We start from the raw sequence: 23,648 nt of genomic DNA, 5'->3' as shown, positions 1-23,648 counted from the left end.
ATAGAATAAATGTCTTTATTCATAAATGAAGTCAAACTATAGATCCACCTAAGGAAGAAATTTCATTTCTTTTTTTTTAATGTAAAAATCATACAAATCAGTATCTGTGTTACAAATGATAAATAATACATTGGAAACATTGTTAAAATTGACACTTAGTGTAAACAACACATAGACATAAAATTATGTTTTGGTCATTCAGTGTTTTGTTTTTTACCCAGACTTTTTTGTTTTTACAAGTTGGCTAAAATACTAATCTACAAGCTGTGAGATTGGTGTTTTTTTTCAAGCACACAGACTTATATAATCCAGCATTGTATCATCAGTTACTGCGAAGTCCAGCAATAAGCTGTGGAGCTGCATCACTCCAGGTTTTTGTCAGTTGATCTTGAAAGAGTGAATTGTCACACTTATGTTTTAAAGTGATTTTCTGAATGAGGGCAGGTCGGAGCTGTTTTTCAAGTCAAAGAAACGCCTTTGACGTCTATATATCTTTAAATATTCTCAGTGCAAATAAGCCTGCACTACCGTCTGTTCCAAGACCGGTTAGTATAAGTGGGTAAAACATCCATCAATACTCTGTATGTCACACTAAACAGTGCACTGTTGTCCGAATATCTAAAACATCGACACCATACATTGAAGACAAAAAGAAAATATACAAAATTCTAGAGTCAAATGCTCTGTACATTATTATGAATTCATTAGTGTGACTCAAAGTCTTTATAAAAGAAAATGTTGACAGAAAACATTTATCTCCTTTTGATTGATTGTACTGTTTTTAAGGAAATCCATCCTTGCAAAGTCACATTTAACACAAAATTTTTAATCATCACTTTAAAAAAAGATATTGCCTAAAAAAAAAACCAAACTGTAAATTAATGAATTATATACTATTCCCTTTTGGGATCTTTTGGTACATTGTACAAAAACAAATAAACATTGTGCATATAAATTAACTGGCTCCATTCTTGAATCGGAAACAATTTTGTGGTTTATAATTTTATGAGGTTACAACCTAGTTTAGTGTATTTCAGTATATGAGTTTATCCTGTCTGCTTTATGAGGTGTACATGAAGAGGAAGTGATTTGCCTTTACAAACTTGAACCTGTGGAAATTTCAGACAGAACCATGACTAAGGTGTGCGTGGCAGAGACACAGCCCCATGTAAATGAGAACAAATGGCAAGTGCTCATCTTATCAAAGTGCTTTGTAAAAACATGAATGTCTAAAAGTACACACAGTCAACAACAGTCTTAACAAGGTCACCAGGACCACTGAGGAATTTCGACGAGGTGAACTTACACTTACTTGTATCTACTTATTCACAGCTTCAACAGTAACAGAGGCATAAAGTAGACCGTGTAATAACTGTGCAAACATTTATACAGAAAATATCTTCAAAGTATTTACAAACACAAGGCCTGTCACTTCATGCCTCTCAGCTCTGACAGTTTTCAAGAAACTCATGGCAGTTGCATTATAAGTCCCATTGTGCTTACAAGAGCTTAAAGCTCCAGTCAGATGAGCTGGTCCTGAGTCTGAAGAGCAGTTTGAAAAACAAACAAACAAAAAAACAACAACAGCAGCAGTGACTGTGGTTGGAGGGAGGAAAAAAAGCGACAGAAGGGGGGACAAGAGGTTCACAAACCAGGCTCTCCAAATGTCCTCCTACACTCCATGACCCCTGCTCCAGGGGGCCGGTCACAGTTGTGTGTTAGTTTAACCAGGTTGGGAGTGAGGCGATCGTATGCCAGCTTGTACTCGCGATCGAAAGCACCTGCAGGAGAGATAATGGTAAGTTAAGAATCTGTCAGCACGCTTTCTTTATATTAAATCTTTCACAAACAGCAGGCATTTGAGAATATCAGCAGAAGAATCTGCAGTCTTCTAGCTAGCAGTTCTGTTGTAGATGGACAAAGAAATGCTTTGGATTATGTAAGGTGGTACTAAAACTGTGTTATGTGGATATATTCAAACACTTTAATCTTATACTTTGTACAGAGTACAAATGAGGCTAGTGTATTGCGTCTAAGATGGCTGTTTACACCAAACTTTGTACAGGATATGTGAAAAAAAGAAGAAGAAAAAACACCTGATGGAGTTACACAAAATGTCAGGGCATCATTAAAGCCATCAAGAGTCATTATTATACATTTGGACAAAAGCAGTGGACTGACATTTCCAGTCCTGCTAGAATAACTAAAAACTAAAATATCCGTGCTCTGAACTTACTGATATTAATGTTGTTCTTCCCCAAAGCCACCAGAGCAAGGAACAATAAATCTCTATAGAGACTCCTTTTTTGGGAGAGAAAGGAAAAGAAAAACAATTAGATTTTCCATTCATGTGATTTTGCCGGTGTAATTTTACTCATCACACACCTCTTTATTTACTTACCTCTGTCTTTTAAAACCTAACTCAGGCCCCAACAGCTGAATGATCTGGCTCATGGGCTGATGCACATCACTCTTCTTAATGCTCCTCACAAAACCCTGCAGGAGCTCCACAGTGAAGAGTTGGCCTTCTTCACATAACCCGGAGCGAACCAGCGAGTTGGCACCTGCGAAGAGGGAGAGATTAAAATCACTGCGATCAAAGGTTCATTCATCTCCATCTCTCATTAACAGACGAGAGAAATGAAGAAACGAAGTCTGAAAGCGTGGCGCACTGATAAGATGACTTGATTAATAGGTTTCCTGAGCTGAATTATGCATGATCTACTAGTTGTTAATATGCATTGTTTCATTTGCATGTAAATATCTAACCTTAACAGGAAAATAATTTTCTGAAGGTAGCCTAATATCACCTTTTCTAATTTATTGCACTATAGTCTGTGAAAGTAAACATTGTATTAACTTACAGTGGGTGTTCCACAGGACGTAGCAGGGCTGAACTTTGTCTTGGTGCAACTTCAAATTGTCCCACATAATCCTCACGAGAACCTGCTTGCTGTCCTCCGATGACAGCATCTGAGGAGTCTGAAGGGGATAAAATACATTAAAAAGATGAATTCGTTATTGCATTGTCCTCTGTAGGCACAAGTCGTGTTATGGTTTCATGCATTATGTTTTGACAGTTTTGATTTTTAAAAACAAGACTAGGAGTCCCAAAGTCCCAATTAATTTTCTGAGCTTTAGAAGTGCCAGTTGGTACTAACTGTTTCTGCTTGCCTTAGCCCTTGGCTAAGCTAATGAACTACAAGATTTACTTTTGTAGTTGCTGATGGCACACGGGATGACATCATTAAAGTATTCTGCGTGAGTGACAGGCTGTCATATTTACCTGGTCTTCATGGCTACAGTGTTGGGAGCCCAGGATAAGAGCTGGCAGGTTACTCGGCAGGTCGAGCCTTCTGAAGTACCAAACAAGGTTCCAGAAGACAATGGGATGTTGGTCAACAACGCTTGGGGAGGAGATTGCCTGGTCGCCCTCATTCACCAACAGGCTCTCCAGCTCCTTCCACAGAACCAGAGGGCTCAAGTAGGGCACTGTTACAGGAGCAGAAGCAGAGGAGCAGGAGGAGGAGGAGGACGAGGATGAGGCTGGGACTCGGCCAGCACCCCCACTGCTCTCCCGCTTCTGTGCAGGAGCTGCAGATGACTCAGCTGCACCGTCTGTTGTGGAGATTTTTTCCTCGGGATTGGGTGGCAGGGATGTATCCTCCTCTTTAACAGGATTGCTTTTCTTAGACGACCTGATGAGAGACAGAGAGTGGATCTGTTTAAATGGGCCACGGGGATAAAAGATGTTTTGTCTGTGTCTGTGTGCCTCAGTGCTCTTTGTAAAAAAAACAGTGTTCCAGACAACCAGCAAGATACTATAGAAAAAGACAATCTAGCACAATGTTGTAACTGAAAATAGCCCAAATTGATGGTAACTCCCGATTAATTATTCAAAGTGTTTGTGCTCTCTTTGTAAGCATAGTGTGCTGTGTAAATTTTACCTGCTGTGCGGTCTCAGATCTTTGATTTCCACATTGAGAAAAGGCAAGAAGGCTGTTCCGCAGAAAGGACAAGTGCTGTTGAGGTTTGAGTCATTTGCCGTCCATCCTGCCATTATCTCCTCATCATACACCAGACAGTCACATGTCTTACAAAGTGAACAGCTAGACATCAACACCTATAAAAGAAAGCGTCAGGTTCAGAGAGAAATACGATCACACTGCCTGAGCGAGCCTACAGACAAGAGTTGGACTGGGCATTGTTATGTGCTGGTGCCTTACCTCTACGGTGTAATTGGGAGTGGGTTGGAAGCGGCCGGTGTCGGGGGAGGAATCTGGAGTGTGAGGAGTTTTGGAGGGAAGTGCCAAACCACCTGGATACAGTGGAGGATTATACAATCAGACACAGAAGGCAAAGCCAAGACTGAACACAGCTGTCAAAGCTTTAAATGTCTGGATGAGACTAAGAAAAAGTGCCCAGCTGAAACAAAGCAGCAATTACTTCATTAAAGTCTGCAATGAGTGTTTGTATTTGTGCCGCAGGTTTGGTGAGTCTGTGTCTCTGCGTGTGTGCACGTGATTGTGCATGCACGTGTACATGGTGAAGTGTTTTTGTTTAGCATAGGGCCTGTGGCTGGGTGCAGAAAAACCTACACACTGCATCATCCCTCACGCCTGCTGGCCTACTTTCCAATAGAACAACACCCAACTCTTTCCATCACTGAGCCCTACTCTTACTCTAAATTTAGACTGCCAAGAAGTGTTTTCATGCAAACCAGCACAATGCTGCAGTTATAATGAGCTTGTAACAACAAAGCTTTAAGCCATGAGTTTTTTAGATTAGAGCTGCTTTTAGCAGGAAATGGAACTGATTTAATTGACTCTGTTGATCATCCAGTGTAAGTATTAGTAACTTTGTAAAATAACAATGTAAAAAAAGAAAATAAAAGCTTCACTACAACAATATTTATTAAAAGATGTGGAACGAACCAGAAAAGGAGTTGTGTCTGAACACTCTGTTTGGGGTGCCAGGGCTGCCCAGGTTAGTATGATGATGCCCAACGGGGCTTCTCCTGACTCGGGACACGCTACCATGCTGTGGGGATGTAAATCCATCTGGATCTAGACAGGAGTCATTATCAAGCAGCGAGAAGCAATCGGCCTCTCCTGAGGTCAGTGAGGACACACTCATGCGGTCACAGTTTGCATCCTGCAGGGGGCAAAAAAGAACTGTAACTAGATTTCATCCTAGAGCCAGTAATCCCAAATATGCAAGAATTATTTATATGTTAAAAAAATTCTAACCTGTGTTAGTGAAGTTTGAGAGGACAAACGGGAGTAGAGGCGACTAGCTTTCTCAGCCACGCCCTTTCCTGCTGATATGACGCTGCTCTTGAAGATGTCGAGAGTTGGGGTGAACAGTGTTTCCATGGAGAACGATGAAGTGGAAGGAGTGGGTGATGACGGTGAAACCAAAGAGGGAGGCCTGTCTTTGTTACAAATACCAAGAGGAAGAGATGGTGACTGCCTCAGCCTCTCCTTTGTTTTGGCAGGCAGTGGGAGGTGTGTAGTGGATCGAACTAGGGTTGAGGATTGTGGGGAGGAGTGGGGAGAAGAGGCTGAGCGGAACAAAGGGCTTGAGGGGTTCTGTAGGTCCATACTGGGCGTACGGCTGCTCAAGGGGCTGTTGCCATTATTCATGTACATTTCAATCTCCTCGGCCAGGTTGCGCCGAGAGTTGGATGCGCTGCTGTCCTGGTCACACTCCGGTACAGTCGCTGTTGCCATCAGCGACAGGGGATCAAATCCCATCTCAATACCTGTCCTCCTCACTGTCCCGGCATTGCAGGGCATTGCGGCCCTCTCCACTGGGTGTTTCTGTTTATCAGTCTCTGTGACCTCTTCCTCTACTTCATGCAGTCTGTCAGAAGCAAGTTGAAGCTGCTTTGATGTACTTAGAATGGGGACACTGAGCCTCAGAGTTCCCTGTCCACCAGACAAGTCCAGAGAATTTGGCCTCTCTGTCTTTGGCAAAGCTCCACTCAGAAGAGTGTCACTAGATGAACTGGAAGCCAGCCTGAGGCCACCGCCTGTGACAAAAACACATTTGAAAACATTCAGCTGAACGGTACATAGTGGTTATATGCAGTAATAAAACGACTTCTTGAGAGTCTGCTTTATAAATAAAACATTGCTGTGTTAGCATGTTTTGATTTGGAGGTGCTGGTAGAAAGAATGGAACCTCCACATCAAACGCTGCAGTTTTAAACAACATATAGATTGAGAATGAACACTAAAAGGCATATTTGTGCGTTTTTGGCTAGTCCACTGAAATCTGTGGCAGTATTGTGCTCTTGCATTATTCTAAAATAACAAATCCTGTTAGATTTGAATGAATTGTTGCTGGTGTTCTACTGTTCATGCCAACATGAAGGTGCTGCAGGGACGAGGAGGAAGGGAAACTGGCAGCTCTGCGGTTCCTTAAGGGATATGTGTTTATCTTACAATACAGCTGTATTGCATTTAAGCCAAAAGCAATAAGTTATTAAGGCTCTGATAAAATGCCACACCAATTACAGAGGACTACTGATTATGAAGACTGAAAAACTAGAAAAACAACACAAAGTCAGACACTGCATGTCATGATTTGCAACAAAATTCAAGGCAAAAGTCATCTGCTTACATAACACGTTTATCCATCAGCAGATTGTTTTTTTAAAAATGAGAAACACCTAAATTTAACAGCGAATGGACAAGAAAAAAAAAACATATTACACCCACAGCCAAATGTGATACCCCCAGCTTTTAAAGGCAAAGCATCCATTTTGCAGTGAGCTGTGAGTCACTTTTGCAGAAATGGTCCCCCAGTGTCAAAGATTAGAGATAAAAGCAATCCATAACTCACTTGTCTTGACTCCTTTGTCTTCCACCAGGGCTGTGCCATCACTCTCTCTGCTGCACAATCTCTCTTCCTCCTTAGACAAGGAATCATAGCCTTGGTCTGACTGTTCACCTGAAAAAGATAAGGAGAAATCACTCCGCTGAGGCTTACTTTTTAAATGTCCTCTCACTGGTGTTTTGTTTCTTCCTCGAGCGAATTAGAATTTGTTCCTATTAGTCTCCATGGAAGCTTTATATGAGACAACTGATCAGAGAGTTGTTGTTTACAAGAGCTTTGTGACATTCCCTTCAGCGTGAAGCACGCAAAACTCCAAGAATAGAAAAGCAGGGGCACCAGAAAAGGAACAGAATATTTTTTATAAAACCTTCATTAAATTCACAAGGTCAAATAGCAGGAGACAGTACAAACCTTCTCCACTGTGCTTGGAGTATTTTCAAAGAATTTGTTCACTTTCAGTAGTTTGATGAGACAAGTTGTGCCAGATGATATTGTTAGCGCAAAAGCACTGGTCTTTTGAGCTTTGGTATTTGTCTTAGCTGCGAAGATGTTAGCTGACAAAAGAAACATGCCTACCTAACGCTATCCAACATAATACAATTTTCCCCACCACCACATATTACAGAGCAGACTTTATGTAAGTGCTTGTTTCTTGGCTTTTACATTTGCATTTTCCCCAATCACTTAAAATGCAATTTGAATGTAATTTGCCTTTAATGCATAATTCAAAGATTTATTATATGTATTTATTTATGCTTTTGACTGGGCTGATTTAAAAGCAGCAGAAGGTTTTAAAAGTTATATTTTAAAAAATGGTCTTTAAGCAAGAGTAAGAAAGCAGCTACACAACAAACTGCTACCACATCTCCATCTACATTACACTTTCTTTCTCTTATGAATGGACCCTACCACCAGCCCAGGGTGGGCAAGCTGAACAAAAAGGATATAAAATGTAAATAAATAACAAAAGGTATCACCTGTTATTTGCTTACATGCTGAAAGGTACCTATAACACGGCACATGCAGCACACATATTGTACATCTATGTATTTAGCAAAGTGCCTTTGACTACACATCCCCTTTTCTCCCCTATTGCTTTCACACCATTAAGTAAATGATCAGGGATCAAACTATCCTTGATCCTTGCACTTCACCATCCCTAGCATCTAACCACAGAGGAAAAAACAAGACACGACACAACCACTAAAGAGATTTTCGCTCTGATTACCTGGCATAATTCCATAATATCAAAATAAACAACAAAAACGTCCCTCTGATATAAATCAAGTACATCAGATATGGGAAAAACCAACAGTGAAAAGGGTGAAACTTTTATCAGACCTTAATACTGGAGTCTTTCATATATTAGTTTGTGTAAAATGACTGACAGAAAGTCAGTGTGAATGAATAATTAAGGTTTGCGATTCATGATGTTCTGCCACTTTTAAGGCAGTTAATTCAATCACATCCCATAAATCAGAGAGACATGAGGAAAAGTAAAAGGCTGAACGTAAAATAGATGGAATGAGAACGACATAGGGCAGTATCTCTCTACCTGTACTAAATCCATCATCACTGGAGTCCATTTTAGTGAAGTCGGTGTCGATGGAGGTGCGCTCAGCAGAGTCATTAGCGCTGTCCAAACTGCCATGGCTGACTGTGTCTAGATCGCTGCCGTCTAAAGGGAGATAAGAGCAGAGAGAAAGGGGATGAGAGAGGCTTCACAACTGACAGACTACCAACAGGATTATGAAACCAGAGCTGCACTCACACTATACATGAGCAATGTATAAATCCTCACTGAACTGTGTTGCAATCATTATCATCTGTGGCAAATGCAGGAATGTTCTGATTGCCACAGCATCAACCAGCGCTGAAAGATTTATCTATTTTACCTCAAAGTGAAGAAAAGTGAACAAATCGCATTAAAGTGTAATGTAACTTGAATTTCGCTCAAGACTGAAGATGCACTTAATGTGATCGTGTTTTTATTTTGGGAATTTAAACGTTTAAAACGTTAAGTTAAAATATGTGCAGCTGGGAAAAATGTCGTATGAAGTGGTGTAAAGCATTACTTTTTCATTAAAGCCTATCACTCAATATGTCATCATGGTAATGAGGGTCTCTGCGGGTTGTTGTTGGAATTTGAGACTGAGATCAAAAGGAATCTGTATACTTTGACTGCCAGGGAGGAAAACCTCTTCACTTTGTTTAAAAGGTTTCATTAAAAAAAAAAGCAAGGTAGGGAACCAGGATCAGACTACGTCGCATGAATTCATAAATCAATTACAGTAACCAAGAAGAAAATACACCATCAATGAAGTCAGGAGTAATTTTCTGTAAATTTAATGCAGTCCAAAACATCTTAGAGCCTCACTGGGATCGGGTGTAAGTCAGTCACTACTACTTCTACTTTTGACTACAGAACTGCCTTAATTGGATTTCTAAGGAAGCATTCCTCAGAGATGTTTTTGACATGATAGTATCACACAGTTGCTGCAGATTTGTTGGCTACACATCCATGATAAGAATCTCCCATTCCACTGGATCCCAATAGTGCTCTGTTGGATGGAGATTTGGTGACTGTGGCTGCCATTTGAATACAGTGAACTCACTGTCATGTTCAAGAAAGCAGTTTGAGATGATTTGTGACACAGCGTGTTATCCTGCTAGAAGCATCCATCAGAAAATTGGTACACTGTGATCATAAAAGGATGAAGATGGTCAGCACCAATACTCAGGTGAGCTGTGGTGTTTAGATAACACTCAGATGTTACTAATGGGCTCAAGAAAATAGCCCACATACCCTCCAGCCTGAACCGCTAATACAAGGCAAGATTGATCCATGCTTTTTATTTACAAGAGGAAAAAGTAGTTTTCACTAGAGGCAAGGATATGATGTGTGTGATCTATGTAACCACCCAGGAAAGCATTCACAGAGAATTACTGCTCTATACAAGATGTTTGGCCAGATGTTTGTGGAAGTGCTGTAGTTGAATGAAAAAATATCTGTATGTTTTGTTTTGTTTTTTCACCAAAATATATGTAAGTGGGTGTTATCAGTTACAGACGGTCACATAGTCAGGAATTTAATTTTTCTTACCTGAAAGATGAGGATCTCTTTGTGAATTCTGTTGTTTCCTTCCTGCTTGCTTGAACTGGAGCACACCAAGGAGCACGTTCCTCAGCTTTCCCCAGAGAAAGTATCCTCCCCTGGTGGTTGATGGCCAGGTGCTCTCCAATACCGCCTGGAGAAGAAATACAACATATTTTAAGATTTAAGCTCCCATCTCAATCCAATATGCAAATTGCTTACATTTTCTTAGTTGTATTGTTAATGACTGACAGCACGCACCTTGTTATAGTACCCATATGTGATAGCATTGGGTTGAACTCCAGCCTTCTTCATCTCAAACAGCACCCTCACAGCCAAGACTGGCTGGCTGTACTGTCCACACAGCTGCAGCAGCACACGGTAACAAACCTTGGAGAAAAAAACACGTTAACACTGAAAATGTGCAGCGTCGTCTTCTCTGAATCATATCGGCAGATCTGTATTGTTTTCTTATCCAGAGCAGTTTCCTACCTCATCTGGAGCCTGCAGCTTTTTGTCCTGCATTTTCCTCAGCACATCATAAGCTGTACGCAGCGCTCGCACCTTGGAGTGGCAGTTGCCAACAAATCCTGGCAAGCAGATAAACCACAGGCCGTAGCAGTGGCGAAGCAGACACTTGGACCACATCTGAGGCATAGATGAATAGGTTTTGGCCATCCTTTGAGCTGATTTGATCTCCTAAGATGAAAAAGATCAGATGTAAATGTGATTCATTGTCTATTAGCAACCAGATTTGCATTTTGGATTCACATTCATATCCTTACACATGATTATGGAGAATAGGTACAGGAGTATATGTGACATTAACTTGAACATATTTAGGTTTATCTTTGTTCATGAAAGAAACCAAATTGACATGAAGATTCTTAAGGACCTGTTTAGAGCGTCTGAAGATGGCTGTGGGGCTGGCTGGACTGCTGTGGCGTGAGGCTATGCCTGTCGATGAAGGACTTGCTCCCTCCAAAGGCTCCAGAAGCTCAGCATTCAGCACAGGAAATCCAGAGTAGCTGCAGAAAGAAACATATACTCCCTTATATAAAGTTACATGAGCTAAAAATAGACATTGATTCCCCATAAATGCTAGCAAGCTGAGTTATTCCTGCAATAGTTTTGTTCTTCCCTGAAGCACCAATATAAGAATCCAAAAGTAATGTGTTTCAGCTCAAAATAACCACACAGCCCTGTGGCAGTGACAAAGTCTAACAACAGAGGCAGTTTATGAGTCTGTCCTTTGGGAGCAGCACCCAGTGTCAGTGAAAAGTGCTGCTCAAGCATACAAGGCAGAGTTTTAAAAAAAGAAACCCCCTGTCTTGCATCTCTCATTTAGAGATTCATCTGCAGTGTGGTACCTATAGCACAGAGGATGCTCCTCTCCCTGCGATGGAGGAGGCAGCTCTGGAGGGTTGATGTAGACTGTGTGCTCGCTGCGGTGCGATTCATCCAGTTCGATCAGTCTGGCATCCTCTGGTCGCTCACTGTCCATCTGGTTTGCAAGAGAAACACAAATTCAGCAGCTGTCTTCATCTTTCCTTTTAGCTCTTCTCTAAACACAAATCTACAAGCGCTACAGCTTTCTGGAGGCTCTCAGATCCTATCAGATATCAGGGTCAGTGAGGACACAAAGATGTCAGTAATGAACCGGCCTGCATCAGAAATATGGCTTTTGCTCCATTTCCAGTTAACTACAGGGCACTACCGAAGGCTTGATCCCGTGAATTCTCCAAGACCGAATTAATCTAGGCTGCAGTGACCTGGACAAAATTGATGCCATGTTACTCTAGGGACATGAAACCATTTAACTGCACAGCTTTGGCAGCACTACTTGATACTTAACTGCCACATTTGCTTCAGCTCCAAATGGACTTATCTGCTGTCTGGAGAGAAGCTTTCAAAGCCTGCCTGCATGCCAGCATGCCTTTCTGAGAACAACAGCAGGAACAAAGAGAAGCCGAGCAAAAGCATACATGCTCCTTTTTTTTAAAGAAAATCAGCTCTGAATAGTTTCCTGGGACATTATAAAAAGCCTACTGAGCTGATGTGCACTCACTTGGCTTGTCTGAATCGATTACCAGCTTATCTCGGGGATGAGTTTCACAAAAACGTTAATATTATGGCAGCGGCTGAATAGTTCCCCGGTGTACTGAATTACAGGGTTTGTTCCACTCAGTTGAGTGGATGATTCAGTCACCGGACCCTCACTGACCTGTTTGCCCTCACTTCAATTCTGCTCTGTGTTTCTCTGCTTGTTGCCCTTCCTCTTACACCCGAGAGCTCTTTCTCAATCACGCATTTGTTGTCAACCTCAGCAGCAGTGACGCTGTATGAATCCAGGCTTCCACTTCTCAATAATAACCACAATGACCATTAATACAGTTCAAACTCTTCAAGCAGGATGTAAATGTGACTTCCTGATTGCACAAGTGTACTAGCACACACACACACGTACACGCACACACAGAGGAGGCGGATGTTTTATCGTTTTTGTGCGAGGGTGTGACAAAACAAGTTGACAGTTTGTGTTCATAAAATCTGTCAAGTCTACAAAGAATTAGCACAAACTAATAATCAGCACCTCCCACGGGATTTCAACAACAAAAAGGATAATGCAGATTTCTGACATCTAATGCACGTCATCACATTAAAGACATTTTCTTTCCAGCCCTCCATTACACCACCTTGATTTATTCGAAATAAGTGCACATAAATATAATGTATATAATGAAATCCTTTGATTGGGATCAATGTGGGGAAATGTTAAAAATATTTTATTTAAACAGCAGCATAGGATTGAGTAACTTACCTTTCCTCCACTGGAAAATAACTGTTAGGCAGGGACCGTAACGACAAGCAAAGGAGAAGAAAGAAATGACAAGAAGGCAGAAAATCAGAACAGCAGAAGAAGCAAAAAGAAGACAGAAAACATCTTTAAAAAGAAGCAGACAATAAAGTTGATGAAAAAGCTTAGAGCTGATCTTACAAAGAGGCCCAAGAGATATGTTTAAATACTAATTACTTTTTGTGTATTGCTTTTACTTCCTGTTAATTGCTTTTTCATTCTTTTCGAAAAATTAAATAAAGTCCAAAAAAGGTCTTAATTTAGAGGACAGTGCGTGATTAATTGTTCCTCTAAATGTTTCTGCTTTTTTTTTTAGAGAATTTCTGCCAGCAGTCAGAGGCCAGACTAAATATTGCTCAAAGAGCGTTTGTTCCTACGCAGCAGAATGATTTTGATGGATCGTCTCTGACACGGAAAATCCATAATAAAGATTAGCTGTAAACCTCACCTTATCAACACACTCATCAAAGAAGGCCAGGCTGGCATCTTTATCACTGACAAAGGAGCACTCTTCTATGAAACGACTGAACATTTGAGTCTTGGTCATGAGGGAGTAAAACCTCTGATGGGAGCGGTCTCTGCTCTTCAAGAAGCCTGTAAAAAAAGAAAACGAAATTATTTATTGAAAATCTTAAAAAGTGGGGAATTCATATCCGTCTCCTGATTCTAAATCATTGCATTTACTTGTCAAGCCCTTACAAAATATTTATGGGGTCAAGATGCAGCCGTAACCAACATTTCCGCAAAATAAATGCTGTGTTATGAAACAATTTGTTCTCCACTGCTCCTCTTACATAATAGCACACAGATGTGCAGGGACATTGTGCTATTAATCGCAGTGGCCTCTCTGACTTGTCATCCAACCCTAATTTCCACTGAGGCTTAAGATAAATCACAACAGTCATTACAGCTCTGATTTGAGGCCAACTTCGCAGCATTCAGACCTTAACCCCCCCGACTTACTACAGCACTGAATCACAGAGGGAGGGGAGCCGTGACCTGTCAGCATGGTTTGCCGTGACTTACTATGGAGAATATTACTGGCTGAGAGTGACACATACCTTGGATGTCAAAGAGGGAGCTGGCATCAGTGGTTTTCTCGGACGGGGCTTGGGTGATGGGTAACAGATAGGAACGGTAGCCTCGCAGGATGGCAGCCATGAAGCGCAGGAAGGCCTCCTGGATCTCGAGCTCTAGTGTGTGCAGGCTTTTTCCACTTTCAAGCTCACAGTCGGTCACTGTGTGATCCATCTGCACATCTTCATGGTTTAAATGACCACCTGAGGGCACACAACAGCTGATGTTTTACAATCCATACGCGCATAAACCACCTGATAGCAAATAACCGGTCATTTATCCAGACACCAGTATTATTATCACCACAGACCACACACTTTCTCCACAATGAAAGAAGACTTAAGTACAGCACTCAAGACTGGAGTAAAAGCGAGACTGTCAAAGTCAAATTATGTATAATACTCTGATTTTCACAGCAGTCCTGGTTAAAAGAGATGTAGAGACCGACTGGCCAACAGGTATAAAGCTAGCAAAAACAGACCACTTGGCATGATGTCACAAGCAAATTGTTCCTGTCTAGACCAGGATTCATGATGTAATGTTGTTCAAACATCACAGCGAAGATCTAGATTTTACAAGAGACAGGACATAACAGTTCATTTCTGCATAAATTAAAGATTTTTTAATTGAATAGAAATAGAATAGAATAATAAAAAAATAATCTGAATAAATGACCAATGAAAGAATACCATATAAGAAGCGGGGTGAGGATCAGTTTAAATACCATAAATGGCAAATGATACATGGTCCACATGCTCTTCTATAAATGAACTAATCATTGCACTATATTTTAATGGAACAGTGAGTGCTTCCTGTCAGTCTTCCTGTAAAGCTGCCCGTACAGGCTGACTCAACAGACTCATGTAGCCTAAGCAACCAAAATTATTCATGAAACCACTTAGAGGATGACACAGCATCAGACTGGACTTACCCTCAATGAGCTGCTGATAGAGCTTATTCAGAGTATTGAGAAGATGCTTGCAGGCTCTCCTGGGCAAGATTTTCCACGTTAGAGCCTTCTTGTCATCTTTTCTGAAAGCACAACAGATGGTTGCTGTTACACGGGAGGACAGTTAGGAAACCAAAAAGATATGAGGGAGGGAGGATTCACTGATATCTGCACTGACAGCTTCATCCCTTCACAGAATACCTTTTGAATTGATGTGGGAGACCAGTGGGATCCAAACATGTTTTTTTTTCTGTACAGTAAAAATACTTCACATTCCACCTCTTATTATTACATAAGAGTTGAGTTGAAGGTGGCCATCTAGTAGCACAGACTGGTTGCAGTCAGAGGTCACTTACTGGGAGATGGTGTTGGTGTCCAGATCCACACAAGTGATGTCAGCCGGGGGGACGTAAAGATCAAAGTACCGGGAGTCCACGCCCACTATGAAAGGGCATGGTGCACTAAGAACATCTGCCAGAGCCAGCGGGCACAGAGGGATGTACGGACATGGCCAGTGGAAGGGAAAAATCATCTGAAAGGGAGCATAAGTAAAATTAATCACTATAAACAATATATACAATGAAGCAACAAAAGACTTTTATGGTCCCATGAAAGACCCTCTTTTCAGTGCTACTGCCAGGAAAAAAAGAGGATTAAAAAAGACAATACTTACAGACACAAGGGCCTCTGTTACACTGGTGAGTACAGCTGGGCGCAGGGAATGAACCAGGATCTTGTGCTCTGTGACAGCCAACACGAGCAGAGTGGCAGCATTTTTGGGGCCCAGATTCAGGAGCAATGTGGAGAGGCTTCCCCCACTACCACACAAAAATACACAGCAATTTAAAAAAAACACAAAAAACCAAAAACCCCACAAGTTTTCAGATTAGGATTGCAAAAAATGCAAGCTGTCTTAATTCTGAAATGTACTGTTATCTTTACCTGAGTGGGAGTGGAGAGGACACAGGTTGGCTCAGCATCAGGCTGTCATGTGGAGACAGCTGCGGAAGACACACAAAAAGTTTTAGTGAGTTAGAGCGAATTTAAAAAAGAACCCACCCGTACAAAGTTGAAGTGATTTCTCATAAACTCACCTGGACTAGGATGCGCGGTCTCTGAGTGGAGGGAAACGGCACATTTTGCATGAAGTGAGAGATGTGCCTGTGAGTAAAAAATCAATTCAGTTAGTAAAGTTGTAACACTTCTTACTTTTGTATGAATTCTCAGGCTGTGAGCTAAAATTTCTGATTTGAGAGGGATAAAATCTGTAAAAGTTGCTAACTTTTCAATAGGCAGGGAATGTGGCCCAGAGATGGAGTATCGGTAGAGGAAGGTGAGAAAGCTCCTGAAGGACTGGAAGAAGGGCCAGTGGGAGAGCAAGCAGATGCTCTTGTTGCTGTAAACATTTCTGGTCTCATCAGGTCTGAGATCAGAGCTTGGCAGGCCGAGCTGTGAGCGCTGACGCTCAGACAAGTTCTCCTCTGGGTAAGGCTCATAGAACTGGATAGCTGCTCCGTACACCTGCACACAAAGGGCCCCCAAGATAATTGCACAATACGTCCACAAGGATGTGCACGCTTGTTATCCTAATGCAAACCCAACAGTAGCTACAAGTCCCTTGAGAAACAGATTCATTGAGCATGTTGTGGCGGCTTCACAAGAGAATTTTCAACATAATAAATCAGCCCTTTGAAGTTCCTTCTCCCAAATAAATACACGAGTCATTCCTAGCCTAAAGTGCCATGAGACTAGCCTGCAGACTAGAGGTTGCAGGCAAGAAGCAGTAAACACTGAAGCATTCAGCATTTAAAACTTGCACATCAGCCCAAGTGGTGCATGAGCCATCCATTATTCAAAAGATGAGCTACACACAGACACACAATAAAAAAAAAATCTTTCATGCTGCAGTGCTTTCAGAGGCTAACAGGCTTTTGGTATTCCAAACACAGCCTTTAGACCATTTTTGATTCCAGTCGGAGTTCAGAAGTTGATTAAGATTGTCTGGTATTCTTAGAAATACAGCTGCACTTCATAAACAGTCTAATCCATAAGGGATCCTAATTCTCAGTGAGAGACAGAGGTGGAGCTAAAGATAGAGATGCTAGCTGAAATGAAGCAATTAAGGGAGATATTTTGTATGTGTGGTATTGTAGGGGAATCATTAATTGGTGATGATCTCACCGAAATGGCCATAAGCTGAATGGAGAAGTGTTTTTCTGGCCACTGCAGTAGGTGAGTACACAAAATAACAAGTAAAAGAAAAAAATACAAAAAAGCAACTACGTACAAAGGTGATTTTTACCTTTTCTCCAGAGGCTCCCGTTAGTACAAACGTGGAAAAAACAGGCAGGGAGTGTTTGGTGTGTGCAGGCCAGCACTCGATCATTGCGCCCATGGGCAGGCAGAACATAGGCACTGACTCTGGCAGTGGAAAGGACTCATAGTCCTCTTCAGGGTACCTACACAAAAGACCTGGGCACAAACACATGCAAGAAATATTAAACATATTCTTTATGTTATAAAATACTGATAATGACTGACACAAATCCATGACTAAACTTCCTTTTTCTTTTCACTGCTACAAACTCTGCACAGTTTACCTGCTTTGTATGCGATTGTGTTTGCTTTAGCCAGAGACTTCTTGTAACAAAGGTAGACCGAGGATCCCCACTGAAATACGGAGAAAGAAAGTCCATCACATATCAGCAACAATCTGTGCTGTGCGGGCAGACACACTAGGTTTAAGTGATTATTTTTCAGAGCTCTATCCCACCATGCTGCTGTTGAGGTTCTTGTCCACCTTGCAGAAGGTGTGAGGGGGCGTTTCCCCTTTGGCGGGGATGATAACGCAGACATCGGTGACAGCCAATGAGGTGTGTGGCTGGCTCTTTGGTGCACGGCGGTAGGTGATGTAGATGCGTTGGGAGGACGAGCTGCTGATGTTTGCAGGGCGGCCTGAGGGTGTGGTCTGAACGATGTGACACCCGGGTTTGAGCTTCTCTTTCCACTCATACAGAACCCTGAAATATCGGACGGTGTTGGTGACTTTTTATATTTTTGAAAACTGATCAAGACTTCAGACTGGAGGATGTGCATTACAGCAGATTACAGTGACCCTAAGCGGAGGAGTTATTAGTGCTGCTGGGTGAGTAAAAGGTCAGTAAGTGAGGATTACTTCTTACCCGAGATCTGTCAGTGGAGGCTTATCTCTGCCTCGCTTAAAGCACAAGAAGATCTGTGGGCCCCTTAGACTGGCTCCATTGAGCTCTGCAGAAAGGCCTGAGGGGGTAGTTTCCACACAGGTGAAGCCCGGGGGTACCTCTTCTCCCAGAGAGCGTATCACGACAGCAACATCTGTGATAGGGGCTTTGGGTTTCACAGATTTGGGACCAGCATCATCAAAGTGTAGATCCTCCTCCAGAGGCTTGGATGAGTCGGTGAGGCCAGCAACCACAAAGTAGTCTGCTACACGAGGCCCTTTATCCTCCATCATTTCCCATTCCCACACTGTCGGCTGCAAAATAGAGAAGGGGAAGGTGCATGGGGGGTGTCAATTATACATTTTTATCAACAAAGTGTACTCTATACACTGGATCACCCTTAAATTTCCTTACTCTGTATTAGCTGTTGTACTAGATTTGAAAAAAGAGGCAAAATGCAGCCAGTAAAATGTACACTTCTCCTGCACTGCATTAAATTGCATACCATACCAAAGAAATAGCACATAATGAGAGCACATGGAAGCACTTAAAATACATTCCTTGCTGCAAAAACATCATATTTCACTGAGAAATATGGGAGGGCTTGCGACCAGTGACCTTGCTATATGCCATGGCTGGTTATGTAAAACAGAACACATGCCTCTGTAGAGAAAAAAGAAAAAAGGCGCATGTGGAAACTGGAATTGAACTGTAAGTGAGCACTCAGAAGTGAAGAGAGGGTGTGTTGTTGCACAGCAAGCAGCTTTTTCTGGGTTTTTACGGCGGTAATATTCAGACAGCATTTATTTTGGGCTCAAAAACGTCATGAAAATGAAAGGAATAGAGGGCGCGCCAGTGAATTAGCTTGTTATGGCTTTATCACAAAGCATGGAGCCCTGGAAGCCCTCTAAGTGCTGGGCCAGCTTATTGTGCTTCAGTTGAAGAGCCTGGTTTATCTCTCTCAGCAGTTCGTCCACACACACTAGCAAACTGATAAACAGCTGCCTATTATTTTCCCCACTGGCGTATGTGGGAGGTAGCATAAAGTTGTCTCACTCCTTTGTGATGGATGTGTCACTGTTAGGAACCTTGGCACACAAGGAGCTATGGCCATATCTCATCTACTTAGGACTTAAATCTAATAGTCCTGTGTGTTGTTCCTCCCTGTGGCTGCGTGATGGTACAGACAGCTAAGCACTGCTTACAGGCTCAGAGTGCAAAACTAACTCCTAACACAAGAGCATGGAAAAAACAAAGATCATTTGTAGAAGCAAGAAACTGCAGCATGTTGAGCGATGACAAGAGATTCAGTTGTTTACTGAACAAGATTTAGAATTTGGTATCTGACTGGCTTTCACTTTCAATCACAAGACCTTTTAAATAATTTACCAGTAAAGATCAGTCCACTCTTTCATAAGCTTGTTTTTGAAATGATGACTCATCACCACCAGGTTCCTCACATCCTAACAGTCTTTCAGTCGACATTGTTTTTGTCCAATTTGCCATCAGTAGTCGATGGTTTTTCGCAGTTATTTGTGCTGAGCCGTATGGTTATGCGTGATGACTCAGCGTGTAAAGAGCAAAACGTTTTCTTGTTTTCTGATCTCCTTGAACACTCAGTTTTATTTTAGGGAAAAATATGTATGCATTCATAACACCACCACTTATGCATTATACAACTTAGCATTTGTTCCTCTACAGTTTACGCAGGTTCTCAAAAAAGGTTATTCTGAAAAACGCTGATGTATATTTATTTTATTGCCTAACTGGTCTTGTTTTTATGTTGCTGCTGCGGTTCTACTTTTCAATGAACTACTCACATTATCTTTCTATATAAGTAAGTAAATCTTACTTACTTGACTGGCAGAATGTGATGGCTTCTTTTCCCATGTTAGGTAATTTATATTGTTAGACATCTACATGATAGTTAATTTTGGTCTTTTTTTCTAAATAGGTTCTAACTATTTTAGAAAATAAGTCCTTCCCCTTTAATCAAATGAACAATCAAAGTCATGAAATATAATTACAGGTGAAATCTGTTTAAAACCAGTTCAAATGTTTGTAGACTTTGACCCAAAATAAGGCTGCTGGAAAAGCTAGAAGCTATCCTTTTACCACTTTCTTTCCTGTCCCAGAATTTCTAAGCAGAAATTTGTGTGTCACATCTTTTATAATATCGCCAGCTGTTCATGCGGCACAAAATCCTTTGTAATCCAGTGCCGAATCCATTTTATCTAATGACCTAACAAGCCGAAGGCCACAATAATTCTGTTCAGCTGATCCACCTGTTCTTTGAGCGCACGCAACACTTACAGCACATACCTGCTGCTGGTAGGTATTGCACAAATGCTGACAGCTGAAAGCTGGACAGATGTGTCATATAATACTCAAAAGGTTCTGGATTAAATATAGATGTAATCTCCTGCTCCAACCACCACGACATTACTGCGTCTATTCCTCCCCCTCGACAGGAAGTAGAGGCCTAAAATTATATCTAATCCTCTCCATAGCAACAACATTAAAACTGAGCAGAGAACAGAAGGTTGAACATTTCTCACTCCTGTGATGATACACGGTTTTTGGTTTCCTTTAATCAGAATGCTGTAGATTAATTGGCTTTGCCTGGACCAATGTGTCTGAGAAACATGTTTTACCAGATGGAGAATCGGCCACATTAATCTCTTTTATCTGTTTATGTGAATTGATGTTTTTTTCCATGTGATTGTGGAAGAGGAAACAAACACTCTTAGTAAACATGCCTGCCCACAGTGTTTCCCTTTTATCTGGAAATGCTTTCTATTTTTTATCAGTGTGATATCATATTTAATACCACAGACACGACTATGGTAAAACAGATTGGTTACTGGCCTGTATCATCCACTTCCATGTATGTGATTGTTCATCCCATCAATCATTAAGTGCATGTTCTAGTGACAAAAAACCCCCAACACATAAATCAAACTGACTCCATCACAAATATTTTGACTGAAATTTAATTTTGAAATGTTCTCGTATTATCTCACTTATTCTAGGCAGTCTCGAGTTTGCTAAACACTGGAAGTGAGCAAGTCACAGTCTCCACAGAAACTGCAATCGCTTCAGTCACTGCATTTCCTAAAAACAGGACAAATAAGGACACGGCGGATTTCCTCTTACTGCAAGCAAACCCACTTCCCTATTCGCATCCACTATTGTTTGCATGAGTCACCGCCAACCGTCCGTTTTGCAGTAATTTGTTAACCACTTGTGCCACAATGTTCCTGACATTACCCTCTCAAGAATCCTCATACCTAATCATTTCTTTTCATGGTATCTGAGAGCATCACACCTTTCTGTGTATCTTCTTATGTTCTAAAACATGTTCTAAGATGGGTTTTTAAAACTTGCATCACTCCTATAAAATTTTCGCATCATTTTAAACATTCTTTTCACATTTGTAGGATTTGTATGTAGCACGCTCTGGTTATAGCTATAAACTAAAATGCACTGCTTCACATTTTAGAGGTCCCAACTGCCAAAGCTCTGCAAATGACATAACCTCTAAATACCAAACATGATTTTGTTTGCAATAAAAGATATTTTTAAATGCTGGTTGAGCCAGCCAATTCGTAAATTATAATGAGCTTATATTTCATCTGAAGCAACATGACTGATTATTTATCCCCAGTCTCTTTTGATATTTCTTGCCAATAACCTGTTTTTTTTCTTCTTCTTTTTTTCAGAAGGTAGACATTAAACTTTGAAAAATCGATCCTCCCTCTTTCTGACTTCTGCTTGTGTGTTGTTGTAATTATGGCCCAAGAGACAGAGGCAGTGGCTGCTGGACAGTCCTTGCAGGGCTGTGGAGGGATTAGAGGGCTGTGCTAACAGCAGGGGGGCAGGGAGGATGGGCAGTGGGATCAGGGAGGGAACCACCACAACATTTCACTAAGCATCTGTTCCCCTTTAGCCATGAAGACAACCCTCACCCTCATCAGCCATTTGCATTCCTTATGCTGGACAGGGGGGGAGCCCTGGCCGCTAGATGAGGAAACCACACACGCCCAAGATAAACAGAGCAGAAACATGAAGGACTCTAAGGTGGTGCTGAAAATAGGAGAACGCAGAAGAGCTTTGTAGGTTAAGCTTGAACCGCACGTGCAAAAGGACTACTGGGTTAACCATAAAGTAAATGGTTAAAATTAAATAAATAGATAAATAAAAAAATACAACTGGCTACAGCGACCATAAAAATAAAGGGGGTTTCTCATATGCCCACATCTAAAGAGGCCATCTTATGGAGCACCGACACGGGAGGCAATGGAATAAGCCTCCATATGACTTCATTGTAACCAATGGGCGCAGTGTATACACAGAAAATCTCACACAGAAACCGATGCTCACCGCAAAGAATTAAACTGAGCTTGCATTGCATGAAGCTCTTGGACAGTGATATGACATATTTGCCGCTAATTGTTCCAAGCAGCAATCCAACATTAAAATTAGCCTTCAGTGTATAACGTACACAAACATAAAGCTACAAAAATGGGATCTCAGACTTCTAATATTAAAAAAATAAAAATAACACAAAAATTACTATAAGCACAGAAACTACGTGTGCGAGGGTCGCTTGTATTTTTCTTTTTTTTTGAGATATTCGATAAAAGAAGAATCTACTCACATCACGACGAATGAAAGATGATCAGTCGAATATGAGTACACGCTGAAAATAAAACCCAGGTTCCCGTTGATGATAAATGTTTATTTCTTACAGTTTTCTTCTTCAGATTTTTTTTAAAAATTACCTACACGTATATTATAATGTATAAAATAATAAAAAATCATTCACAGAGGGTTGGACCGAGCAGAATAGATGGTGTATTCCCGAGCAGCGCTTTATCCAGACCTGCGCTGTTCACGTGACCGATTACAACCCTGACTGACGTCACTGATGACAGTAGTGTGACAGAAGAAAAACGTCTGTGGTTCTGAAGAAACATTTGGCGATACAGGTTTATACGGAACTACACAACTTCCGAAAGCGCTATCACACCGAAAGAGTATTATTATTGTCATAAGTTGTAGTAGTCGTATTTTGTCGCGAATGATTTTGTTATATTTATCTTGAAAGGAGCTATATAAATAAAAACGTACTTTACTTTCTTCTTATTCTTATTCTTATTATTGAGCTAACATAAAAAACTTATCTGATAAAAATATTACAGTATAACTTCAAAAAGCAAGTCAAGTAATTTACTTTTGCAACTTATTTATATCACCGTAATAAGATTAAAACTGTTTTTCTTTTCATTTGATAGCTCTGTAAAACTTCCTGAATACAAACATGAATCATAAATTCTGGGAACTTTTGATGAGCTACACCTAGTTTTATTTAAATCTACTGAGTGACACAGTTTTCCAGGATTTAATTGTATTCATCTACACCGCTCAGGCCCACAACCTCCCACTCACCCCCAACAAAGACAGACAACTCTTTTGATTTAATAAGCAAAGTATATTATTTTATTCTTAAAGGGAAAGGGGGCATAGAAACGTTTATTCATTTTGGTAGTGCATTCAGTATAATCTGAGAATATTACATATATTAATTATATTAATATAATTTTTGCAATAAATATAGGAATTATG

At 41.0% G+C, this 23,648-nt stretch overlaps 1 protein-coding gene across 2 annotated transcripts; it reads right to left on the bottom strand.

Annotated features, from left to right (window-relative positions):
• Position 1: 1 nt before the first annotated feature.
• dennd4a (DENN/MADD domain containing 4A) lies at positions 2–22,921 on the bottom strand. 2 transcript variants are annotated; one of them, XM_005470681.2, is made up of 30 exons: positions 22,681–22,921; positions 18,003–18,334; positions 17,594–17,840; positions 17,421–17,490; positions 17,123–17,292; positions 16,103–16,341; positions 15,915–15,981; positions 15,763–15,821; positions 15,494–15,638; positions 15,177–15,352; positions 14,803–14,903; positions 13,856–14,074; positions 13,243–13,388; positions 12,759–12,779; positions 11,308–11,441; positions 10,833–10,965; positions 10,430–10,636; positions 10,199–10,327; positions 9,947–10,091; positions 8,399–8,521; positions 6,850–6,957; positions 5,250–6,034; positions 4,935–5,154; positions 4,227–4,318; positions 3,948–4,123; positions 3,287–3,698; positions 2,865–2,982; positions 2,402–2,564; positions 2,237–2,301; positions 2–1,781 (listed from the first exon to the last, which is right to left on the bottom strand). In XM_005470681.2, exons 2-30 carry the CDS (start codon positions 18,311–18,313, stop codon positions 1,645–1,647), a joined length of 5,118 nt encoding a protein of 1,705 aa, XP_005470738.1. In that variant the 5' UTR covers positions 18,314–18,334; positions 22,681–22,921; the 3' UTR covers positions 2–1,644. The 2 variants fall into 2 exon arrangements, with proteins under 2 accessions (XP_005470738.1, XP_003440369.1); XM_003440321.3 differs by lacking the exon at positions 12,759–12,779.
• Positions 22,922–23,648: the final 727 nt, after the last annotated feature.

Source organism: Oreochromis niloticus, linkage group LG7 (genome assembly GCF_001858045.2).
Source record: "Oreochromis niloticus isolate F11D_XX linkage group LG7, O_niloticus_UMD_NMBU, whole genome shotgun sequence".
Classification (NCBI taxonomy): domain Eukaryota; kingdom Metazoa; phylum Chordata; class Actinopteri; order Cichliformes; family Cichlidae; genus Oreochromis; species Oreochromis niloticus.
This window is presented reverse-complemented; position numbering and strand designations above follow the sequence as displayed.

Coding starts and splice junctions, on each gene's coding strand:
- dennd4a (XM_005470681.2), bottom strand. CDS start 18,313: ATGATGGAGGATAAAGGGCCTCGTGTAGCAGACTACTTTGTGGTTGCT. Junction 17,841..18,002: donor CCTCCACTGACAGATCTCGG/GTAAGAAGTAAT, acceptor CCGATATTTCAG/GGTTCTGTATGAGTGGAAAG. Junction 5,155..5,249: donor CTCAAACTTCACTAACACAG/GTTAGAATTTTT, acceptor TGCCCCCTGCAG/GATGCAAACTGTGACCGCAT.